We start from the raw sequence: 15065 nt of genomic DNA, 5'->3' as shown, positions 1-15065 counted from the left end.
AAACTTCCAACATACTAATGATCATTCAGACCAGTAAATAAATTTGAGGCAGATCAGTATTCCCAAATTGTAGTTATCCAATAACTTTGTTTAAAAGCATAAGAAACAAGGGCAGACAGCTGTGCCACCAGCACTAAATTTTTTTTGCACCAAAAGCTTGACTAGAAAACTCAAAATTGTTACTGCCCTATGATACTTGATATTTAAAGTCCAAATAAAGAATCTACTGGCTCTGACATTCTAAAGTTGACCAGATGCTACCAAAAAATAACTACATGAGGTGTTGCTAAATATAGGTTGGATTTACAAAACTACTTCAGTCTTTTTAACATTTCTGATTGACATCTTTAATTACTTTGCACCAGCCTGGCAAAATAAGATAAAGTATGTTGGTGTTTGTGAACTGAAAAACCTAACTTGGGAATTAACATATCTCTGCTCAGAATAAGGCAATCTATTTGAAGAGACAGAGGAGAATATCTGGGCTGGAAAATTTTGCAAAGCTGGTTTACATGAAGATGTTTTGTCCCAAATTCAGACAATTCTTCAAACATGCAAAAATTTTGGCATAAAATTGGTTAAAGTTTGAAAGCAAAGAAACAAAAGAACATTGAGTATAACTTCCTAGAATGGAGAACTCTAATGTGACACCATCCTATCTAATAGGCTGAAAACCTCAATTAGTTACTATACTTAAATAGGCTTCAGAAAGTTCCATTTTTCCAGCATTAAGTGCAGCTACTCCTGCTCAGTTCCTGTTGTGCTCACTTTACAGCAAGTCAGTGGTCCCTACACCCTGACAGAAGAGATCAGTAGCCTGATAACATCTAATAACACCAACTCCAATAGATTAATTTAGGGACTTGTCATGATGCATTCATGCTACTAAGGGGGACTCACTCGAGTTCTTACCATCTTACCCCAAACTCTAAGTGTAGAAAGGAATCTTCCAAGTGTATATATTACTATTCAGTGATGTTCAAGACTTAAATAACACCATTAAACTTTGCATGTAGGTCTGTATGAATATGATTAATATCAAGGTTGACTCCTGAAGCCTACCAAATCGAGCATTAATACTGAACACAAATCAAAAATCTAATTAGAAACATTTTATTTTAAATGTGCCAAATAAAAACCCACATTTTCAGACCATAGGATGTTAATACATTCAACAAAAATTTATATTACCTTACTGCTGTGAACTTACAGAGTAATAGTCCAGATCCGTTTTGATTAGATGGTTGAATTACCCTTCCCTAAGTTACACTTTACAGACATCACAAATCCCTTATAATAATGTAAACAAAATAACTTTTCCCTAAAAGGTGAACTTGAGAACTTCAGTCCACTCTTTCAGGACTTGCACTTCTTCGCGGACTTCCTGATGGGGAACGACTAAAAAGAAAAACATTAGGTTTGCAACCAATTAGTGTCTATTGAAACTCTTCTTGCATATATGTCAGGGCAAAATCAAGTTTCAATAAATTCAAAGGTGGCCAAAGGTAGTAAATTCCTACAGGAGAAGTCTAAAAAATTATGTAAGGCTTAATAGCTTTTTCACTAATATTACAAAGTTTAGTTAAAGAGAACAACTACTTGAATTTGGGGTATTTTTTTTTTTTTGGATCACCTAAGAAACTCTGCATCTAGTATTCTAATATATAGCACCAATTCTCCAAAGAGCTCAAAGCCCGGAAAGCAGGTAGTAAGCAAACGAGTTCTGCAGAGGCCACACTTGACAGTTAAGATCTGGCAACAAATTATTTAGCTTACCTTCTTTTTGGAGACGGAGATCTGGACTTCGATCGGCTGTCAAAACATGAGAAATTCTATTATGAAAAAATACTATCCAACTCCTTAAATCACAATTCCACGAAATGAACGCCCAAACTGTCTTGACCTTAAACTGTCCTGCAGTTAAACTGAAAACGAACCTACCAATTTTTCACTAACAAAAGCTAATCTTATAGCACCTGTTCTTCTTAAAATAAGTGAACTGCTTTATCACAAATAATCTTTTACACTCTACTTTAAGCACAATGAACTCAGAATGCTTCTCCATGCATCTATCAATTCTAACACAGGCCTTACTAACCCCAAATTCACCAGCTTCTTTTTCACTGTAGCTTGACATACCCTTGTCCAGAAGTCAGCCAGAAGAGGCCATGTATAAATGAAATTCTAAAGTTTGGCTTATTAATAAGGTATTGTGTTTGTACTCAACACCTAAGCTTAGAGCTAACACCTGAAATTTCAGCAATTTAAAAAACTTTGGATATTGGTGCCATTTAACTAGAAGAGCATCAATGAGATTTTTACCCTACCTGCTTCTTGGTCGTGAAAGAGACCTGGATCTTGATCTTGACCTGGACCGGGATCTTAATAAAAAACAGAAATACAATTATACCGATGAGTCCATAAGAGTAATTTCCTTTAACACCTACCGAGTACCTTATTAGGTAAGCTAGGAATAAAGTGGCTAAAACAGAGCAAGATGCCATGTATCAGTCCAAGACTAGACAAGTAATTGCTTTTGATAAGTTCTGTTATCAAATAAAGAACCACCTTTTCAATTATTTATCATGAGTTGGGTTGTCACAATTCCTGTACAGAGGCATATTCTTAAACAGTGTACAGTATCCAAAACAAATATATGGTGTTCGTTTGAGAAAACTGGTATTTTATCTTAAAAGAATCAAAGCAACCCCCTGAACTGAAACCATTTCTTCAGGTGGTAAGCTCAGTGAAAAGCCATGACCGGGTAAGGCTTTGTTCTTACATCATCAAACTGTCATGGTTCAGGGGCCATCCATTTGTCACACAACCCAAATCAGGCCGACATACACATCCTGAGGTCCTGCAACCAAGTCAAATGCATTTATCTATAGAGTCCAGAGATTTTTCAACTGGACCACAAGTTTTTGAATCCCTGAATTTATAAAGACTGTACTATTACTGAGTAGTAATAATGCCTAGTAGCATTCCCTACCACTGACAGATGAGTAGCACTATCAACTCATTATCTAGAACTTTATCCATTTCCATCACCTTCTAAGGTCTTCTACAAAGGAAGTACAAAATGCGGAGGTGCCTAATTTGACTTTTAACTTTTTAAATTTCAGTGTCTAACCCAAGTATCTGGTTAAACAGGCCATGTTCATCCATATGTATGTTATCCTAAACAAACTTTCCATGGTCTCAAATTCACCCCCATCATTCCAAAGAGAAACTTTGTTTTAACTTGCTTCTAACTCTAAATAAATCTCCTCCTGGTTCTAATGGGTTTCTTACCAGGGATCTGGCAACTATCATCTTTTAGTGCTATTATCATTTACCTATACAACAGGTATAAGCTGACTCCAGAAAAGTTTCCAACATGTTTACCCAGAGCGTTCACTGGAATGATTTGAGGATTTGTGCTTTGGACCCTCCTCTATCACCTCTGTAACAGCCCTTAAAATCTTTAGTTGGGCGCTTTTCTTCATCTGGACGTGTACACATTCAACGTTTTCCTGAAGTATTCCATGTCAATTAGGTCCTTAAGATACTCCACTGCTGTCATTAAGACGTGACAATCCAAATACAAATAAGGGGAAAAAAAGGTGCTACATACTGGAAATACCTCGATCCTTTTATAGAACCAGACCTAGATCGTCTGAGTGAAGCTGATCTTGATCTACGAAGAGACACAGATCTTGATCGCCGAGGAGATGCTGATCTTGACCTAAAAATTAAATCAAAGTTGTTTAAGTCCACTTCCAATTAAACTTTTTTTTAATCTCTTGTTAAAACTTGAATTAAGCAACTTCTCTCACCTCCTTCCCCTGCTCCTGCTGCGAGAGCGAGAGTATCGCCTACCTCTGGATCTTGAATGTGATCTAGACCGTGACCTATTTTTCAAGTCAGAAAAAAGCAAAATGTTAGATGGCAACTCCTTTTTAGAGTTCGTGTGCCTCTGCTGAAATCAAATCTCAAAACTATTTAAACTTAGTGTCTCATTTGGAAATAAACTCTGGGCCTATTAGTTGTCTTTTATTTTTTTTTAAACTACCTAAAAAAAGATTTGTTAAAAGCTCAATTACATCTTAGAATTACATAATATAAAACACTGTAAGGTGTATTTAAAATAAACCTTGCAAGTTTGCAGGTCGACCCTCTTTGGCCCATGGTCTAGTAGATCTAGACGATCTAGAAGTATCTATAGCCGATCGCTGCATCTAGATGTTTTCTTCAATCTAACGACGATCAAACTGACAGCCAAATGAGCCAGGTGAGGCTTGATTGACGCAAGAAGATTTTTCTAGTTGGGAATGTGGTCAATCTGGTGTTCCTCTTTCTAAACCGGAGGGGGCCCCAATTGTAAGCCAAATTTACTGTTACGGCGATCACCGTCTCAAATTTTCTGCCCTTTAAAGAATAAGGTGAAGCTAGGTGTAGATGACTCGAGGGGATCTGGCCTCTTATGCTGATCACCTCAAGGTCTAGGAGGATCTTAATTGTCGGATTTGCAAGGCGCCTCAGCATGATATCATAAGGCTCGTGACATTCTGAATCAAGGCGACTGACTCAAACGAAGAAACCTGAAAGGTTTTGACCAGGTTGATTATTAATACATTAACATTTAATTAAACAAAAACTGTAAAATACACCTGTACAATTAACATTCAAGTTTATAGAAAAATACTAGTTTCTGCCTTGCTAATAAGAAAATTAACTTGATTAACCAGTACACCAACCACTCCTTTATTAAAATAAATACCTGCTTCTTCTTCGGCGGCTATAGCGATGACAATCATAAGCATAATGTCCCTTTTCGCCACACTCATAGCATCTATCATTGGGATCAAAGGGACGTCGGGCAGGTGGTCTATCAAAACGAGATCTCCGAGGCATGCCTGTTGATAGTTCAACTCTCACTCGGGAACCACAAATCACTCTATAAAAGAAAAACAAGGAGATTCTAATGCTTAAAAAAAACACAACAACACGTGACTCCTATATTTAGAACTTTCCAAACACTTTCTTTGCCCTACAAGCTTCAGCTATACCTTTAGAAGCCTTTCAAACTCTACCTTTGTTCCCCAGTTCCCAACTTCATAAAATGACTAGCTATTTACTTAAAATCTCCTCCAGACAACAGAATCCAAGCTTAGCACCGGAATATTCTCACAAACACTTAAGTTTCATAACCGACATGTTACTTACTTCCCATCCAGGCCTCGTACTGCATCTTCTGCATCTCTAGGATCTTCAAATTCCACAAAGGCAAATCCCGGAGGATTTCTGGCAATCCACACAGTTCTTAAGGGACCATAATAACTGAAAGCCCTTTCTAACTCTCCTTTGCCAGCACCAGTTCCCAGGTTACCAACATACACCTTGGTTTCTGTTTAAAAACGCAAATAGAAGAATGCTGTTATGAAAAAACTGGCTTGTATGAATTCTTTGCCTTAAAAGAGTCCATCCTTAAGACTGCAAAGCGTGTTTAACGCCCTCTCAAGGATGGATTTTAGCCATCAAAGCAACAAAGTCAGTACATTTCTCAAAAGCTAAGCGTACGACAAAGTTCTTAACGTTCAAATGGAGGGGTGGTGGAGGATAACCTCCAAAAAACACAAGCACAGCCGCGTGGTAGGACACTCCGAGGCGTGGGGCGGGATCCGCCCCGGCCCCGCCCCCGAGGCCCGGCAGGCCCAGGCGCGCTAGGAGCGCGCGCGGGCCGGCGGCGGCAGCGGCGTCGGCGGCGAGCTGGCCCCGGCGGAAACCGGACCGGGAGAGCGGGGCTGCGCAGGCTCTCATCGTCCGCGGCAATCGCCCCAGGCGCAGGCTCGCCCACGACTCCAGATCCCCCGCCCCAGTGCATAAATCGCGCTTGAAAGAGCTACAAGAGAAAGAGACACCAGCCGCCAGACCTAAAGATCGTGTTATGTCTCCATTCCCACTCAGCAGTCCGACCGACTGACGAGAACGCGCAGCTCGAAACTGCCACAGTTTTGTTCAGTCTTAAATTCACTCCTTTCACAGCTGCGACCACATCTGTCCGCCAAAGTGGCGGGAAAGCGCCAAGGAAATGCGCCACCATGGTCGTCAATGTGCGCAAAATGGCAGCCGAGGGCGGGGGGGCGTGGGGGACGGGCGGGCGGCTCGAAGAAGGGCAACAACAAAACAGGGATCGAGGGCTGGGCGGGAGACGAAAATGCCCAAGAATTGATATCAACCCCGGCACAGACCTACCCCAGCCACCTCCTGTCCTCCTTCGATACCCCGCCCCTGCCGTCTCCGGCTTCGTATGGTGTACGCCGAAGCCGCCATTACGCACGCGGAATAACTGTCTCCCAGCCGCCGCGCCAACCTCACGGCTCTAAAGACTCACTACACCCACAGCAACGTCCCTCACTGGCCCCTACCCTCTTACCTCCTCCGTACCGCCCGTAACGCGACATGATGACTGGCCTGCGAGCTCGGCTCTTCCAGCTCGCAGCGCCCACAGATCGATTACTACAAAACCTACAACGATGCCACACTCTCAACGGTCCCGGCGGCACTACGAGGAAAAGTCTGGGTTCGCGCTTATATACGCGGCGGCTGGGTTTCTTTGCGCATGCGTCATCTCGACGTTCTGCGCGGCACAAAGGAGCTGGGCGGAAACAGCCGAGAAACTGCGCGGAGGGAACTGAAAAGACTAAGGTGTGAATCACTGGCGGAGGGATACGTTCCCATGGCAACGCTGAGGGTTCGCCTGTAAACCCGCCCCCTTCCTTTCCCCTGTACCCTCCTCATTTTCCTCCCTTCTTCGTCTACGCTTTCGTTTTCCTCAATCTAGGAACCCTCAGCCCTGGTAATTTTACTACAGGTGCACGAGACCGGGCTTATGAAAGGCTGTAAAATTTAACCGCTGGTGTTGCAGCCGTCGCCGCCTTTCTGCTGGGGGACCTGGCCTAGACTGCTACTCATTGATCTTCGGGGCTCGTCAGAGGTAATCGGGAGTTTGACCAGGGTGAGAACTCCGTGAACCCCGCCGTTGTGAGTAGTGGTCTCTGCACCACAGGTCTCAAAAGGGGTGACGCCCTCAAGGGACCTCCCGCCCTGCACCGACCATCCAGCCACTTCAGAACCAGCCACCAGTGTTAAACACGGTCCGAGTTCTTGGAGTCAGGAGGACAAAGGAATAGAGGGTGTTTTTTCCCCTTGTTATATTGCCCTAAATTCTTAAATCATTTTGGTAGTGGCAGTTCTGAAATTATTTGCATTTGAAGCACAGTATTTGTGCTTCCTTTCTAGTGCTTTCTGCTTTGTATTGTAGTACCACATCTCATCCACTAGTACTCAGATCCTGAGGACGAGGACTTATCTTAAGTCGGCTCTGAGTAGCAGCCTTGCTGCTCAGCCACTCTATGTATTCAATAAATGAAAATCTTTCCTTTGTTAGAATCGCTTAAAAATCCAGTTTCAACTTTATGTAATGTATTTGCCAGATACCAACTCTATAAATACAGATTTAACTTCTTTTTTTACCGTCCATTAAAAAAAAAAGACATTACACTATAGATACTTGGAATACACGAGTTGGAAATATTCCACAAAACAAGAGGAAATTCTTAGGTATTTGTATTTTTATTTTTTTCATCAGCTGTAACTTCACTTGGTATGTATAGGTGTGGGATACAGAGTATAGGAGAAAGGGGGCTTAGTTAAATAAGCGTGTATTCAGGTCAAGTATGAATTCTCTCAGAGTAATGCTGCGAATTTATATTTTTTTCCATAATTTTTCAAATTGTGGAAGAAATTGGTCTATTTCAAGAAAACCTCTAGTAAGAAAATAGAAGTTTATAGTCTGTTATGTTTGTTCTCCCTTATTTATTTTTTGTTGTTATCTGCTTAACAGGGTTTTTCTTAAAAGGATTAAAGAATAAAGATCTTTTATATACTCCTTTATATATTCTTTATATAGAAAGAGCATAGGTACAAAGTGTAGGTAACTTATTAAAAGGTTGTGCTTATTATACCGCATATCTCCTCATAGGCCCCAATAAATATTTTTTGGCCCTGAATACAAAGTCTATTGTACAAAAGAGAATTTTAAAGCAAATAATAGTGTAAACAACACGAAGAGCAATTGTCCAACTTACAACAAACTGATTTCAACACATTAACGGGAAAACAGTAAACCTCGACTGGTTTGCCTTCCTCTATACCTAAGTATTATTTCTCTCTCATTAAAGGAGGGCCAGTTCTAGGCTGGGCTTTACTAACCTTGTTGCCATGAAAAATAATAGTACTGTATACTACTTTTGTACACTGTTATACTGAAAATCCTTTCTCTAAGAACATATAACCAGTTCTTTTCACTAAATGTCAATCCAATCAGGGAGATTTTTTTGTACAGAGTTCCTGTATTCCTGCTGATTCTTTTGCAATCAGTTTCACATACATAAATTTCTGCCTCTAGAATTTGGGGTTAAATTAATGTCACATTTCCAGATTCAGTTTGAATGTGGAAGTTACTTAATTCAATTCAACAAATATCCTAATATTTCCTAATATCCATTGAATAATTCTTAAGTTTCTGTTGTTAAATATTGATAATATTATTAGTTTATGAAGGGAGGGGTAATTCTTTTGAAAGCTGCAGATTTCGAATTTTATCTGCATTTCCTAGCTTCACTATTTCCAGAGAAGCATTAAAGAAATATTCACGTTTTATCTTACTTTATTTTTAGTTTCACTTTTAAGTGATTGTCTCCATTTTAGCTTGGATGTGAAAACTTTAAAACAAGTTTAGACCTTTTGCACATGTATTACTTTTAGTATAAAAAATAGTCTTTAGGGCTTCCCTGGTGGCGCAGTGGTTGAGAGTCCGCCTGCCGATGCAGGGGACACGGGTTCGTGCCCCGGTCCGGGAAGATCCCACATGCCACGGAGCGGCTGGGCCCGTGAGCCATGGCCACTGAGCCTGCGCGTCTGGCGCTTGTGCTCCGCAATGAGAGAGGCCACAACAGTGAGAGGCCCGCGTACCGCATTAAAAAAAAAAAAAAAAATAGTCTTTATATTAGAATAGTATTACCAACAGTAGTTTTGTTTTGTTTTGTTTGCCTCAAGTCTTCTGGGATCTTAGTTCCCCAACCAGGGATTGAACCTGGACCCCCCTCGGCAGTGAAAGTGCGGCGTCCTAACTACTGTACTATCCGGGAATTCCCCCAACACTAGTCTTTTAATATGTATTTATGTATGTTCTGTGTATGTTTGTACTGTAGGTCAATCCAAACAACTCTGTTCAACCACAACTTTCTTTTCTTGTTTCAACATTTCATACTCTTCTATTCCCTCTAGAATACTTTTAAATTCTGGGAAGGAAAAAAATTATTAGAGGCATGTTTATAAGTCTTTCATATTGTATAAAGAAATTAACTTCTCATTGGCCAAGTACTGGACTGCAATCAGTACTGAAGTATATAGGAGGAAGAGGGGAGCAACAGTTAAAGAGCAGCAGTGCTTTGACCAACTGCAAGGAGTAAACTAGGAAAAATTGTGATGCAAGAGTGATCCACTGATACAAATATTACCTAAATGGATGGTTTAGGCATGTAAAGCAATCCAGGAAGAGGGAGGCTTTCTGAGGAATGCCTGATTGTATTAAAAAGTGAGAAACTGTAACGTTATCAAGCCCTAAAACGATCACTTGTGTTGTTCCTTCTCTGAAGGAAGAGTATTAATGAAAGGGACTTGGTCAGCTTGGTGTCTTAATTAGAGAGAGCTAGACTACCTTAGACTTTGAGTTTAGCACTTAGCACTATCTTGGAAGGAGTGAACCTATGTTATTGACCACCTCTCAGCTGTACTTAGAGAAATACCGTGCAAGACCATTGACTCGACTTTGTTTGATGTTTTGATATTGAGCTACTAGTCCCTGGAAATTAATATCTTATATTGTAAATTAATAAAAATAATTTTAGTTCATAAATCATTTTCTTAGGAGAAATGGTATAGTGTAATAATGAAGAGCATAAGCTTATGGAGTGTGGCAGAGTTGGGTTTGACGGTTAAATGGCTGCCTACCCTTGACCAAATTTTTTATCTCCTGATACTTCAGTTTCCTCATCTGCAAAATGGGGTTTAATAATAGTACCTATTTCAGAGAGTCGTTGTTAGGATAGGATGAGGTAAACCAAGTATATAACGTTGCACGGTGTCAAGCACACACTGAGTGCTCAATAAATGTGAGGAGGAGGAAGAGTAGTTTGACTAATCTTTGTCAGTTGCTAAAAATTTGGCATGATCCAGCGCATGGACGAAATTGAAGTTTCATCAAAGCTGGGGAAGAAACTCTGGAACATGGTGGTGACCAGCCTTAAGTGGCCACTCTTAAGATGTCTTTGTCTCTTCACTCAATGACTTCAGTAAGGGAAATTGTCACTTTTCTTCTCTGACCCAGTCCCCATAGAGAAAAATAATCTGGCACATATAACACAAAAACTCAGAAAAAAGAAAGTTTTTTCATGAAAAGTAAATCCCCAGGAATCCCAAAATCACATGCTGAAACGTTCTTAAGGGTTCTGTGCAACGGTATTTTCCTGTGGAATAGGGAGATATGTGTTCAGGAGCAATGTGGAAATTGTCACTTTTATTACAAAATTTAGTCTTGGAAGCTAATATCTATGAGATTAGGTATACTTTAAAAAAAACAAAAAAACAAATAGGGAATTCTCTGGCAGTCCAGTGGTTAGGACTCAGTCCTTCCATTGCTGGGGGCCTGGGTTCGATCCCTGTTTGGGGAGCTAAGATCCCAAAAGCAGCACACCCAAAAAAATAAAATTAAAAAAAAAATTTTAAGCAAATAAAATCTACTTCAAACCTTATGACAAATGGATACATACACTGTAACTCTCAAATAGACAATTAAGTTAAAACTGCATATGAAAGAAATGGCTTGAAATTCAGAGATAGGAGGACTTTTGTTAGATCACTAGTCTAACCACCTCATTTTTCAAATGAGACTAAGACCTAGAATTGCAGCATGATGAGTGCAATGTTCCCAAATCCTGCTACAAAGACTGTCTGAACTTCGATGAAAATTTTTCCCATCTCAGAAAAATATAAACTATTGCCAGCCACTCCTTCTTGGGAAAAACCATCCTTTATTCTGTGACTATGTCTTTTTTTTTTTTTCCTGGTAAAATGCTCCTCCCCCCAATTTTTTTTAAATGAAAGGATGTTGAGGATAATTTTTTTTAATCTCATGTGTTTTCTTGATAGAAAAAGTTTGTCCTCTTCATCCCCCCAATTTTTTCAGATCTATCTAGTTCCCCAAATTCAAGAATCTAGTAAAGAACAAAGCATGACTTTACCTTCCAAAAAACTGAGAAAAAAGCTGACAGTAAGAAAATTTTTAAAAGAATAGGGGGACTTCCCTGGTGGCGCAGTGGTTGAGAGTCCGCCTGCCAATGCAGGGGACACGGGTTCGTGTCCCGGTCCGGGAAGATCCCACATGCCATGGAGCGGCTGGGCCCATGAGCCATGGCTGCTGAGCCTGCACGTCCGGAGCCTGTGCTCCGCACCCAGAGAGGCCACAACAGTGAGAGGCCCGCGCACTGCAAAAGAAAGAAAGAGAAAGAAAGAAAGAAAGAAAAGAGGGCTTCCCTGGTAGCACAGTGGTTGAGAATCTGCCTGCCAATGCAGGGGACACGGGTTCAAACCCTTGTCTGGGAAGATCCCACATGCCGCGGAGCAACTAGGCCTGTGAGCCACAACTACTGAGCCTGCACGTCTGGAGCTTGTGCTCTGCAACAAGAGAGGCCGCAATAGTGAGAGGCCTACGCACCGTGATGAAGAGTGGCATCCGCTTGCTGCAACTAGAGAAAGCCCTCGCACAGAAACGAAGACCCAACACATGCAAAAATAATAAGTAAATAAATAAATAAATTTTAAAAAATTAAAAGAAGAAAAAATGTCTAACCTTACCAAAAATACAACTTAACACAACATGCTATTTTTGTCAGGAGTGCAGTGAAGTTGGCACTTAAGCACACTAATGGGAATGTGAAATAATACATTTGAGGGGGTCAATTTGGCAATGTTTTAAAATTATTAAATTGTACGTATATTTTGGCCCAGCAATCTTATTTCCTAGAATTCATTCTAGAATTAATCATAGATATGCATAAAGATTTATATGCAAAAATGTTGGTAGGATCTTATTTATAATGGCAAAAATTGGAAGTAGCTTGAAAATCAAACATAATGGGATTGGTTAAATGTTATGGCACATAAATTGGTTACATATATTATGGCCATTAAAAACCACATTGTATAAGACTTTAATGTCAGAAAAATGTTAATGGTATATAGTTAAGTAGGAAAGCAGATTTCAAAACAATGTGCATGCACAGAATAATTCTGGTTTTGTAAAAATAAATCATTAATAAAAGTAATTTAAGTTGTTTTATTTTTCTGTATTTTACAGTTTTCTATAATTTTTCTTTTTAAAGTGAGAGGCTTGGAGACAGACGAATTCTAAATTTGAACTCAGAATCACTGTTTAGTAGTGTTAATTCGAACATGTGACTATACTTGTCATTCTAGGCTCAAGATTTCACAGAAGAAAATGGAGATTTTAATGGTGCTATCTGTGGGTGGGTGGTATTATGAATGTAGTTTACATGAGTTTTGGTTATTTTTAAATTTTTTTCTGTTATGACCTGTATTACTTATAATAAAAAATTAAATGTAATCTTAAATATAAATGAATATAAATATCTTAAGTGGAAGTAGTAAAGGAGAAATTGAACAGGATAGTTAATATGGGAAGAATCTAGCATTAATATGTATACTCCCAAACTGTTAACTGTGGTTGCCTCTGGGAAGTGGAATTTGGTTGAAGACAGAAAGGAGCCTTCATCATTTAACTGTATAGTGTAGTCTTCTTTATTGTTTGAAGATTTTGTGTTTTTTTAAGCAAATATAGTACTTTTGTAACAGTGCTTCAACATTATAATATGCCCTTCTCCTGCACTCTCTATACAGTTTACTCACCTTTATTTTCCTTCATAGCTCTTCTCACCTCTGACCTCTTCATTTATTCTGTGAGAGTCACAGTGTGAGATCCACAAGGGCAGGGACTTTGTTTTACTCACTGATACATTCCTACTGTCTGTCACTGTGTGTGGCCTATGGAGTACTAGTTTTTCAGTAATATTTGTAGCATTAATGAATTCTACTAAGAAACTATTTCGCATGGCTGTTGATCAATTAATATTTACAAATGATTTTCCCAAGGTTATACAGCTATTTAGGTCCAAATCTGAACCTCTGATTCTCTCAGTCCATAGAGCTTTCTTTTGAGCCACACTGCCTCCCTAAAAGTAACTTATTTTGGCTTTTTATCAATTCTGAGAGTTGCAGTGAAACATTTGTTTTATGTTATAAAAATATGCCTGTGAAACCTGCAGATGTACCACCATTTTTCTGTAGGACACCATTGGTATTTAAAGCAACAACAACAAAAACTCTACTTTATCCTAGAATTTTTAAAATTATTTTTTAATTGAAGTATAGTTGATTTACAATATTATATAAGGTACAGATGTACAATATAGTGATTCACAATTTTTAAATGTTAAACTTCACTTATAGTTAATGTAAAACTATATTGTATATTCCCCATGTTGTACAGTATATCCTTGTAGTCTATTTTATACCCCCTCTTTTCTCTCCCCACTGGTAACCACTAGTTTGTTCTCTGTGTCTGTGAATCTGCATCTTTTTTGTTATATTCACTAGTTTGTTGTTATTTTTAGATTCCACGTAAAAGTGATAGCATACAGTATTTGTCTTTCTCTGTCTGACTTATTTCACTTTGCATAATGCCCTCCAACTCCATCCATGTTGCTGCAAATGGCAACATTTCATTCTTTTTTTGACTGAGTAGTATTCCATTGTGTGTGTGTGTGTGTGTGTGTGTATCACATCACATCTTCTTTATCCATTCATCTGTGATGGACACTTAGGTTTCTTCCATGTCTTGGCAATTGTAAATCCTGCTGCTATGAATATTGGGGTACATGTATCTTTTGAATTAGTGTTTTTGTTTTTTTCAAATATATAGCCAGGAGTGGAATTGCTGGGTCATATGGTAGTTCTGTTTTTAGTTTTTTGAGAAACCGCCATACTGTTTTCCATTGTGGCTGCACCAATTTGCATTTGCACCAATGATGTACCAGGGTTCCCTTTCCTCCTCATCCTTGCCAACATTTCTTATTTGTGTTCTTTTTGATGATGGCCATTCTGACAGATATGAGGTGATATCTCATTGTGATTTTGATTTGCATTTCCCCAGTGACTAGCAATGTTGAGCATCTTTTCATGTGACTGCTGGCCATCTGCATTTCCTCTTTGGAAAAATGTCTATGCAGGTCTTCTGCCCATTGTTTTAATTGGGTTGTTTGGTTTGTTTTTTGGGGTGTTTTTTTTGTGTGTGTGGTATGCGGGCCTCTCACTGTGTGGCCTCTCCCGTTGTGGAGCACAGGCTCCGGACGCACAGGCTCAGCGGTCATGGCTCACAGGCCCAGCCGCTCCGCAACCTGTGGGATCTTCCCAGACCGGGGCACGAACTCAAGTCCCCTGCATCAGCAGGCAGACTTTCAACCACTGAGCCACCAGGGAAGACCCTGCTTGGTTTTTTTGATGTTGAGTTATATGAACTGTTAATATATGTTGGAAATTAATCCCTTATCAGTCATATCACTTGCAGATACTTTCTACCATTCAGTAGGTTGTCTTTTAGTTTTATCAGTGCTTTCCTTTGCTGTGCAAAAGCTTTTAAGTTTAATTAGGTCCCATTTGTTTATTTTTGCTTTTATTTCCTTTACTCCAGGAGGTGGCTCCAAAAAAATACTGCTGCAATTTATGTCAAAGAGTGTTCTGCCTATTTTTTTTCTTTTTTTCGTGTGTGTGTGTGTGTCATCACTTCTTGTATTTTTTTTATTTTTTTTTTAATTTGGGTATAGTTGTTTTACAATATTGTGTTAGTTTCCACTGTACAGTGAAGTGAATCAGCCATATGTATA

General features: G+C 39.4%; 2 protein-coding genes across 4 annotated transcripts in view; one reads left to right on the top strand and one right to left on the bottom strand.

Moving 5' to 3' along the window:
• Positions 1 to 1097: 1097 nt before the first annotated feature.
• Positions 1098 to 6672, bottom strand: SRSF7 (serine and arginine rich splicing factor 7). Of its 3 annotated transcripts, none has more exons than XM_059078839.2 (8): positions 6419 to 6672; positions 5209 to 5389; positions 4763 to 4939; positions 3819 to 3893; positions 3626 to 3727; positions 2328 to 2381; positions 1777 to 1812; positions 1098 to 1398 (listed from the first exon to the last, which is right to left on the bottom strand). In XM_059078839.2, the coding sequence occupies exons 1-8, from the start codon at positions 6444 to 6446 to the stop codon at positions 1344 to 1346; spliced, it is 708 nt and encodes a 235-aa protein (XP_058934822.1). In that variant the 5' UTR covers positions 6447 to 6672; the 3' UTR covers positions 1098 to 1343. The 3 variants fall into 3 exon arrangements, with proteins under 3 accessions (XP_058934822.1, XP_058934821.1, XP_066863863.1); XM_059078838.2 differs by having other exon boundaries at positions 3617 to 3727; positions 6419 to 6604; XM_067007762.1 differs by having other exon boundaries at positions 3650 to 3727; positions 6419 to 6592.
• Positions 6673 to 6788: 116 nt separating this feature from the next.
• The window catches only part of GEMIN6 (gem nuclear organelle associated protein 6), a 29408-nt gene continuing 21131 nt past the window's right edge, over positions 6789 to 15065 (top strand). Inside the window, exon 1 of the mRNA XM_067007760.1 lies at positions 6789 to 7000. The gene's annotated coding sequence lies outside the window, so the exon portion shown is untranslated. The remainder of the gene's footprint in view (positions 7001 to 15065) is intronic.

Source organism: Kogia breviceps, chromosome 11 (assembly GCF_026419965.1).
Source record: "Kogia breviceps isolate mKogBre1 chromosome 11, mKogBre1 haplotype 1, whole genome shotgun sequence".
In the NCBI taxonomy this organism is placed as follows: Eukaryota; Metazoa; Chordata; class Mammalia; order Artiodactyla; family Physeteridae; genus Kogia; species Kogia breviceps.
Note: the sequence above shows the minus strand (reverse complement) of the source record. Positions and strands in the feature narration are given on the sequence as shown.

Coding starts and splice junctions, on each gene's coding strand:
- SRSF7 (XM_059078838.2), bottom strand. CDS start 6,446: ATGTCGCGTTACGGGCGGTACGGAGGAG. Junction 5,390..6,418: donor TTACGGGCGGTACGGAGGAG/GTAAGAGGGTAG, acceptor GTTTTTAAACAG/AAACCAAGGTGTATGTTGGT. Junction 2,382..3,616: donor AAAGGATCGAGGTATTTCCA/GTATGTAGCACC, acceptor TTTTTTATTAAG/ATCCCGGTCCAGGTCAAGAT.